At 49.2% G+C, this 9946-nt stretch overlaps 1 protein-coding gene across 1 annotated transcript; it reads left to right on the top strand.

Annotated features, from left to right (window-relative positions):
- Positions 1 to 2835: 2835 nt before the first annotated feature.
- OSTM1 (osteoclastogenesis associated transmembrane protein 1) lies at positions 2836 to 9619 on the top strand. The gene is made up of 6 exons (XM_064412854.1): positions 2836 to 3189; positions 5846 to 5960; positions 6844 to 6941; positions 7920 to 8084; positions 8853 to 9018; positions 9326 to 9619. Exons 1-6 carry the CDS (start codon positions 2860 to 2862, stop codon positions 9379 to 9381), a joined length of 930 nt encoding a protein of 309 aa, XP_064268924.1. The 5' UTR covers positions 2836 to 2859; the 3' UTR covers positions 9382 to 9619.
- The last annotated feature ends 327 nt before the right edge of the window (positions 9620 to 9946 follow it).

Here is a 9946-nt window from a genome sequence, read left to right as displayed (position 1 = left end):
AGATCCAGCAAGATGGCATAGGAAATCAATGCTCATTTTCTGTGTTCTGATTCTGCACTTTAAAGGTAAGATTTTTTTCCTTCTGTGGAATAATGCTGTTGTCTGTAGTCAGGACAGGTATTGAAACACAGGTATTGGATGTGTTTTCAAGAATAATTGGGTGTACCCACAGAAGATTTCTGATATTCTTGAATATTTCTGAGATTTGATGGCCAAGGCCAAATCCTGCTTGTGAGTACAACCCCTTTGATGAGGTCAAGCAGAAAGCTAATGGCATCAAGTCTACAACAAAATTAACTGAGTGAGCTTGACAGCCGAGTTCTCAGTGCAAATGTCTGTTTCTGCTCGGTAACCAAATTTATCTATTATTAGAGAAAGGGACCACACCTTCTTCAAGTCCTGTTCTGAACCACAGATGAAAAAGTTAGTGACTTTTTTATTTTTTGCTTTGTAGTGTCATGTTTATTTCGGATAAAAAGGAGAAGCACCTAGCGACCGCACATCTTCCTTATTGGTCTGTAGCAACTGGTTACACCTCAGAGATCTCATCTGAAACTCCTGAGCCTTTTTTTTTCTTTATTCTCCCCACTTCCCTTTTTGTGTTTTAAAATTTTCTTTTTCTCCCTTTTTTTTTTTTTTTTTCTTTTTTTTTCCCCTCTCCACACCCCCGCGGCCCCTCGGTGGGGCGATGTGCGGGAGTGCTGCTGCCCTCTCCCGGGGGATGCGGACAGCCCGGCCCGGGCAGGCACCCCGCCCTGCGGGAACAGCCCCTCTGGGGGACACCACCCCTGCGGGGACACCACCCCTGCGGGGACAGCACCCCTGCGGGGACACCACCCCTGCGGGGACACCACCCCTGCGGGGACATCACCCCTGCGGGGACATCACCCCTGCGGGGACACCACCCCTGCGGGGACATCACCCCTGCGGGGACACCACCCCTGCGGGGACATCACCCCTGCGGGGACACCACCCCTGCGGGGACATCACCCCTGCGGGGACATCACCCCTGCGGGGACATCACCCCTGCGCCGCCGCCCCAGGGCTGCTCGGTGCTTGGGCTGCAGCTCTGCTCGGGAGCCACGGGAGGTGACAATCTTCTGGCTCCCGGGCACACGCGTCCTGCTCAGCAGCCTCAGGGTTCCCCTCGCCAGATGCGGCCCCCAAAGCAGCAGGCGCCGTGCGGGAAGGAATTGCCCGGCCTTGGGAAAAACCTCGGTGGGACTTGCCTGGAGTCTGGGCAGCAGGGATCGGGAAAGGTCCGCAGCCCAGCAGGGCCCTCGCCCTGGTCATTTGCGGGTACAGACAGTGTGGGACGGTTTTGTGCCGCATTTGGCTGTGTCACAGTCGTGACGTGGTTTTGGTTTGTTTCGTTCATTGCTTCAAAAGCCAGTTCTTCAGAGGTGGGGCATTGGGACACTCCGAGAAGCCAGATGCTCTCTGTTGTGTGCTCCTTGCCTGCTGATGGCATCTGTATCACCACCTTGACCTCCGTTTTTTCACAAATCTGTCTTGGGTATTTCCTCGCCGTGGCGTTTGCTTTGTGACAGGCACAAGCCAGCACCGGCTGGGCCGGGTGACACGGCGCTGGTGGAGCTGGGTGCAGCTCTGGGAGCCTCTTCAAACATCCCTGAGCTCCCAGCAGCGCCAAACCTGCCCGGCACTGTGGGCCAGCACTGTGTCCCATCACCGCTGCCGCTGAATCGGCTGCAGAAATCCACATGGGGCCATTCCTGCTTGGCTCTTATTCCCGAAGGCACTATGCTATGGAATGGCAGGGCCCTCCTTCATCGCTCGGACGTGTGTCTTTCCAAAGCGCTGCGAGCCCCAGACTCGGGAGAAGCCCGTGGAAGTGGCTGCCAAGAGCTGGAGTCAGAAGGAACGGGCACGGTCGGGGTCCTGCCAGACAGAGCTGTGGGATCGCCGGGCACTCCAAACCCCGGGAATGGCTGCCCGCTGCTCTGCTCATCCTCCCGCTCCGAGAGGAGCTTTCCTCTGCTGGCCGTGGTTTTATGCGGAGTCTGACACGGGGAAGTTTGGAGCTACGTACCAACAAAGTGACCAGCCTCAGATAAAACTGGGAAATACTTCGTTTGTAGAAAGCTGCTGTTTATTTCTCCATCACAATTTATTTCTCTGTTTGGGGCATTTTTTACCCTTAAATTTCTGTATTTGAGCATATTTTAAAGTCACTTCCCACACGACAGATTCTCCTAAAATCCCTTCTCGGGTGAAGAGAGTATGACCTGGATGAAACGCGCGGCACATAAACCGCGGAGCAGGATGTGTCCGTGGCAGGAACATCCCGCAGGAAAAAAGCACAGCTCGCACCGCACACACTCCGGGCCCTGGGGACACCCCAGCGCCGTGTCCCGGGATGTGTCCCGGGATGAGACCCCGGGCTGAGTGAGTGGGTTCCCGGGCTGGATCCCGGGCTGAGTGAGTGAGTTCCCGGCATGGATCCCGGGCTGAGTGAGTGGGTTCCCGGGCTGGATTTAGGGCTGAGTGAGTGGGTTCCCGGGCTGGATTTAGGGCTGAGTGAGTGGGTTCCTGGGCTGGATTTAGGGCTGAGTGAGTGGGTTCCCGGGCTGGATTTAGGGCTGAGTGAGTGGGTTCCCGGGCTGGATTTAGGGCTGAGTGAGTGAGTTCCCGGGCTGGATTTAGGGCTGAGTGAGTGGGTTCCCGGGCTGGATCCCGGGCTGAGCTCCCGCTCCGCCCCCCGGACCGCCCGTCTCGGCCCCGCCCTCTCCCCGCCCCTTTCCCCGCCCCCGCCTCTCATCGGCCAATCAGCGGCGGCGCCCCGGGGCGGGGGCGGGCTCTTTCCCGGCGCGGCGCTTCCGGTTCCTCGGCGCGGCCGCCATGGCGCCGCCGCGGAGCGGGTGCCGGCCGGCGCTGCCGGCGCTGGCGCTCGCCCTGCTCGGCCTCGCCGCCGCCGCGGGGCCGCGCCAGGCCCCGGCGCTGGAGCTGGCGCAGGAGCTGGCGGAGGAGCTGTGGGGCGCGGGGCTGCCCGGCGACCTGCCCGAGCTGGAGCCCGAGTGCCGCGGGCTGCTGGCCGCCTTCGCGGAGGGCAGCGCGGCGCTGACGGGCTGCCTGGGCCGGCGCGCCCGCCCGGTGCGGCTGTGCCAGGGCTGCCACGGCCCCTACCGCCGCCTGCTCGAGCTCTACGGCAGCATCGCCCGCGCCGTCGGGGTGCGTCCGGGGCGTGCGCGGCTGCCGGGGCGGGCTGCGGGCCCGGCGCCTTCCTTCAGGCTTCCAGGCCCGGGGTTCGGTGCCGGAGCACCTCGGGTGGCGGGGGGTCCGGGGCGCAGGGCGGCCGGGCAGGCGCGGGGGCCGCTTGGGAAGCGCGGTGCCGCGCAGCCCCGTGCTGGGCTTGGCACCGCCCGCTCCCGGCGTGCCTGCGGAGAGGGAAAAGCTGCGCTGTTCTTGCTGATGTAGCGATGGCTAAAGCAGCGCTCTGGCTCACGGGTTGTGTGAGCACTAATGGGGAGAGCTGCTAGAGCCTGGCTGCCTGGCACTTCTCGGAAATGCGGTGGTCTGGGAAGCTGTGGCGGGTGAGGCGCAGCGTCTTGTGAGGAGCCGTGTCACAGTGTTCCTGGCTCCAGAGCTGATGGCAGAGCTGTGGAAAGCCTGAGCACTGGCAGGGAGAACTCAGACTCCCAGCACTGCTGGGAGAACTCTGCCTGCAGCTGGGTCTTCTCTTTACATCCTCCATCGAGCTGATCCAATTGTAAAAGTTAGTTCTGGGATAATGCGAGGATGACATTAGTGAATCAGACCAAAGGGCCTTTGCTCTGTGATGATGGCGAAAATTGGGTGCCCTGGTAAGAGAACAGAGAGCAAGTTTATAGGAGTGTGTACCCTGGATTGCGCTTTCAGTCTTGGGATTTCTGAATCCCAAGATTTAGAAGTGCAGTTGATGAGAAGAATCTGTTGCTCTTTAAGCCCAGGTGATAAATAGGTGCCACAGTGGCCTGTGAACCATTTCACTGCACAGTCTCCTGTCATTAGAGAAGTATCAGTGCTGCTTTTGGGTACTGTTTTGGGCTGTTTTCCTATTTCCCCTCATCACCCCAGTGTTTGTGTTGGAAGAGTGCATCCATGTTCCTTTGGTAATTGTCCTCTCCAGGGCCAATATGTAGCCAGGGGTCTCTTGATTTAGTTTGCAAACTTGTGGTCTGTTTGTTTATTTTATGGGAGCTGTTTCGCACCAGTGACTAAGTAGTGTGAAAGTGAGAAATTGAATGTGTAATTCTCTTGGGTACTTTTGCTGTGATATTTTGGCTAGAATTAAGTAGCCAGATGTATTGTGGTGCTTAGAATATGCATGAACTCATTGCAGCTGCTGTGCTTGAGTTCTAGCAGCCTGGGAGGACTTGTCCACTATGTGGTCTGGCTTTCCTTCTGTGTGTGGATTAACTAACTAGGTGAATGAAGGAGGTGGCCTCTTACAGCCTCAGTCCCTGATTACAATTAATGAGCTATCTGATGTTTCTGTCTTAACAGTGGTTAAGAGTGCAGTGTGACAGGAACAGGCTGGTTTGAGTTTTGGACATCTCTGAAATACAAAATGCTCCTCACCAGGCCTAATTAAAGAATCAATTAGGCAAACTTTATTTAAGGAATTCTTTAGGTCTATGTGATTCGGTTTTGGTAAAGAGCTTTTTACTACTCGTGAGCCCAGGTGGCGAGGAAGCTTCACAGCCTTTGTGAAGCAACCAGAGTTTCCTGCATAAACAACATTCTTGCATATCTGTAATTTAGTAGAAATGAAAGCGGGCAAGTGTGGGAGTTACCAGATGTGGCAATATTTGACTTCTGCAATTGAGCCTCCAGGGAAAGTTCTTATTTAACCTCCCCATCCCATTTTAACAAAGAGAGGGAGAAACTGGATCTCTTGTAAAGCACTGTAAGGAACAAGTTTCTCATTAAAGAGATTCCTTTCTTCTGTGTCCCACATCACTTATCAAAGAGGCTTTTGGCAGCTTTGGCAATTTTGAGAAGTGCTTAAGTCAATTTAGCAGCCAGACACCAGGAGCTAGAGCACAGGAGTCAGTCAGCTGACTGGAGATCATGGTTCTGTATCTGAATTCTGGTCAGAACACTTCCTGTTTATTCTGCAACAGCTTTACAGTCTGTGCATTTTTTGGGAGCTGGGTCCAGAGAATGAGTTGTGGTAAGAGTTGTGGCAGAGCCTGCTTTGAGGATGAGCATTGAACGGCTCCCTGAGGCAGATGAGCTTGGTGGCTGTGTCTGGGGAGGTGAGAGCTTGGCTGAGTGAGCACAGGCCCTGCTCCACAGAGACTCTGTCCTGGTGCTGCTGCACTGGGGGAAGTTTGCTGCTGGTAGAGTACATTGGTGCAGCAGTTTTGGAGGCTGTTTGGGTTTGGTTTGTTTGAGGCCAGGCTGCTGGTTCAGCTCCCTCAACTGTTCCTTTTGTCTAATGAGAACAGCCCCGTCCTCTTCTCTGACTGCACATGCCTTGAGCTGGCTCCCAGGCCGTGGCCCACGGATGGGTGAATATGAGCCACATGGCAAAGAAGCTCCTGTCTGTGTGCTTGGTTATTCTCTTTTATTTTATTTTTTTTCTTTTCCATGTATTTTTGACTGACTTGCATGTAGCCCTAGTGGACCTGCAGAGATTGTGTGCAGTAAGCTGTGTTGCTCACCGTATGAATTGGAGAATCAAAAGACTTCTGTTCCATCACTTCTGCTCTGCCTTTTGCAGAAACATCCATGTGATGTGCTGTGATTGTTTTAGATGCGCTTGTGTAAAATACATTTCAGAAATTCCCCTTTGTATTTTTAACACTTCTTCACTTCCTTTCTTGTTTCCTTTTATTTCTAGAATTCCTCTGAGAGCCACAATTGTGCCAAAAGCATCTTGACCTCAGACAGGCTGCAGATAGTTGTGACCCTTTCGGAGTTCTTCAATGAAACCTGGGAGGCAGCCAACTGCGCAAGTACGTGACTCATTCTGTAGCTCTCATGCTACTGTGATGACGTAGCCCCTAAAATTTGCACAGATCAGAATTGTGTTTGTTTGTTTGAATACAGCCAGCAGATAACACGCAAATCCTGAACTATAGCCACTCCAAGAGTGTTTTCTTTTGTAAGGGCCAAAATCTGAGGGCAGTAGTCTGTCAGAAAACTACTAATGGTGCTCACTACTTTCAGGAGAATTTTCTAGGACGTTGGCTTGCTTTCACAATGCTGTTGCTGAACTCCTAAATTCCTCAAATAATGTTGTTTTTAAAGGTGTGGCTGATGAGAGCACCTGAAGTAGGGTAGGATGGATGGAAGCAGTAACATAGGGTTGAGCCCATGCCTAGAAGGAAAGGCCCAGAGCTTCTGTCAAAGCTGGAAAAAAGCTCAGCTCTTTTCTTAAAGAATAATAATTACACTGTGATTTCTGCTATTGTGTTCATGGTCTAGCTGTTTCCTGGGTGCTCTCCATTTCATCTCTGCTGCTGGTGCTTCTGCTTCCACAAAATGGCTGTTACTGTTGCTGGGCAAAGCCAGATTTGGAGGCTGGGAAATAAAAGTAATGTCTTGTTTTATCTCAAAGTCCAAAGATAATTCAGTCCCCCTCTTCAGAAAGCTCTTGATGATAGTCTTCATCTTTCACTTAATCAAGGCCAATTAATTCTGAAATGTGTTCTCGATGAAGCGTTAGGTCAGCAGGTCTGAGATATCAGTGGCAGGCAGATAGGTCTAGTCAACACTGCAGTTTCCTTATCTTTTATAGTTGAGAGCTCTTTTTGCAGGCGTAGAGTGTCTGGGGCTTGCTGGCTGTGGAAATGTTAGAAATTAAAATATCTCAATGTTTTTCTTTCTTTTCAACAGATTGTTTAAAGAATAACAGTGAGGGATTATCAAATTCTACTGAAGAATTCCTGGATTTATTCAATAAATCTCTGACATGTTTTGAACATAACCTTCAGGTATTTATGCTGTGAATTTAAGAGAGGCACTAAATCCTCTTGCTGCAACTGAAATTTTATTTATGCTGAATAAACTGCAGATGCAGACCAGGCAAATAAACTGCTGCTGGGTTTGTGAATTGTAGGCAGATAAATCCATGGTCGGTAAAATGCAGTTGTTTACAGACTGAGTGCCTGAAATTAATTCTAATTGATACTCACCTTGACTTCATTTTGTCTGTAATTGCAATGCTACTTCACATCAAAATTTCTGAATTCACAATAGTTGATAATTACATAGTAAAAACCAGCATGACTGCATGCTCTTGCTTTGTAGAATTGTTGTCTTTTTAATGTAGAAATTCAGTCTTTAAATATCCTTTTGATAATATGTACTAGCTCAGAAGGACCAGCCACCTTTAATTCTTGTAGCATTTCATTTGACTGTTAAAATTACTCATAGTTAAAGGTTGGCCATATTGCAAAGACAGTATAACTTCCTTAGTGAAATAAGTGTGGTAATTGTCTTCAGAAAAAAATGCCTTGTATAGCCTAAGAAACTGCATATTCCATTTCAGTCAGAAGCTGGACAGATTTCAGGATCATCTAGAAGTAAAATAGTTTCCACAAAGATTATCCCATGCCCATTGAAGTAAACCTATCTGCTTCTTTATTAATGCTTCCTGAGAAATGTGCCTTTATAGGCCTTGGTCAGAAGCAGTGTGGACTGGCCTATTGAAAACCACAAGTGATTAAACTAGAACTTAACCCAGTGGTCAGTGGGTAGCTGGTACAGCCATCACTGGGTTGAAATATCTTCAGAGATTAGTTTTCTTATCAAGTGTCCTGTATTGCATTCATGGAGTGCTGAAAGCCACTGATGGAAAGGATTGCTTGGTATGGCACAGTCTGTCCTTGTCAATGTCAGCAGTAACAAATCAAACCAATTTTTTGTTTAATGCCTTAAACTGTCATTCATTCAGAGTTTTATAACCCTAGGGACAAGGCATTGATCTGTCACCAAATAACTACACAGAAGTGTGCAGAAACTGCAATGAAACGTACACAAAATTGAATGACCTGTACAACCACCTGCAGAGGATGAACAGGCAAGGCGGTGAATCTGCTCACTCTGCACACTTGTGTATTGATGTGGAAGATGCAGTAAGTGTTTGTTAATGCACTTGATTAATCTGAGCCATTTGTGCTTTTCATACTAGGATTGCTTTTTCCTTTGGGCAGGGGACAGTGGGGCGGCAGTGCCTTTGGCAGGCTGGTGTCTCGTGGTGGGAGGTGCTTGGTGGGGCTGTCCTGCAAGGCGCTGTCCTTGGGCAGTGCTGCAGGAGTGTGACTGAAGCTCCTGATCTCCAAGCACATCCCAGTTTGAGTAGCTGCACTTTCTTTTTACTGTGAAAGAGATGGATTTAAAAAAAATAAATCTCCTTAATCTTCTGGGTTTTAATGTGAGGCTTTACTGCTATTGTTCTAGCTGGTGTGTTAATTGATTCCTTGTTACAGCAGCTGTTTCTAGGGATCCTCAGCACTGACGACATATGTTTGGAAAAAGCTTTGGTATATTGTGGGGTTAAAGTGGCTGGGCTGAAGGAGTGCTCCTCAAAAGCATGGGATTAGCCCTGTCCCCACAGATTATCAGTGAGCTCTCTGGGAAACAGGCATGCAGCATGTATCTGAGTGCAGTTATGTTTTTGAACCTTATAAAAGTTTTGATGTGAAGTCTTGGCTCCATCTAAATAGTTTGTTTCAACATTTCCAGGTATTTGCTTGCTTTTGGGGGGAGATCTGTTCAAGTGCAATTTTCTGAGGTGATGCTTGAACACTTGCATGTCTTGAGGCCTGAGTGTTTGCCATGCCATGCTGCACAGAAAAAATGCATGTGCTTGCTATCATGGTTTGCTTCTGTTTTCCTTTTAGATGAACATCACTCGGAAGCTTTGGAGCAGGACTTTCAACTGTTCTCTTCCCTGCAGTGATACAGTCCCAGTGATTGCAGTTTCATCCTTTATTCTCTTCCTACCTATTGTTTTTTATCTTAGTAGCTTCCTTCACTCGAAGCAGAAGAAACGGATACTCATTTTGCGTAAGTGGTGGTGTTGGCATTTCTCTGTTGGAGTTGGGAGGTGCCAGGGATTTGCTTGGCTCTTGTGGGAGAGGAGGCCCAGCCAGCTCTGCCTGCAGCTGTGCTGACGGCTCTAATAGCAACTATTAGTCTGCTGCTGTCCCCTGAAGAAGGGTAGTAAAGAGCTTCAGCCATATCTTTTCATTAAAGTTTCTGGATGTGAACAGAAAGCTGTTTGCAAGTCTGTGTCGGATAAATAGAGGGAGTGGAGAGACTAGTTTTGTGGAATTCTTTGTGTTTAATTTTCATATAATTTTTCCCTTTCTAGCCAAGCGCATCCAGTCAAATGCCAATCTTGTGAACATCCAAGAAAAATACAGCTGAGCTGCAAAACAAAACCTGAGAGCTGCTGCTGGTATACAGTGGGTACAATTGTGTTGGAATGAGGCCGGCACAAAAGAGGAGTTAATTATGGTTTAGTGTAATGATACAGAGCAACACAAGTTAAACAAAATGCTGTCTGACTTCTAAGCGAGGATATTAACAAACATGACAAGGCAGGGCTGTGTGACACTGTATGGACTCTGGTTTTGAAAAATCTGTGGGTTTTTTTCCAGTCTCAGGCTGAAGCTGTGTTTTTCTGTTCCTAAGCTTTTGTACTTCACACCGGTAGAATAGCTACACTTTCCTTGCATGGTATTTTCTGGTATTTGTTTCACAAAAACCTGAGATTTTGAATCTTTTTGAGGAGATTTTGATAGACAGACAAAATATCAAATAATCTTTTATGTTTCTGCTTAAAACATTACATTTAATTCCACCTAATATTCAGACTTGGGATAGAAGGAACCCCTCAAAAAAGTTCCCATCTTTCCTATACCACTGAAAAGTCATGCTGCTGGCATCTGTTAAAAAAGAGGCATGAAATATGCAGAGAAAGTGGTAATAT

Source organism: Passer domesticus, chromosome 3 (assembly GCF_036417665.1).
Source record: "Passer domesticus isolate bPasDom1 chromosome 3, bPasDom1.hap1, whole genome shotgun sequence".
Lineage (NCBI taxonomy): Eukaryota > Metazoa > Chordata > Aves > Passeriformes > Passeridae > Passer > Passer domesticus.
This window is presented reverse-complemented; position numbering and strand designations above follow the sequence as displayed.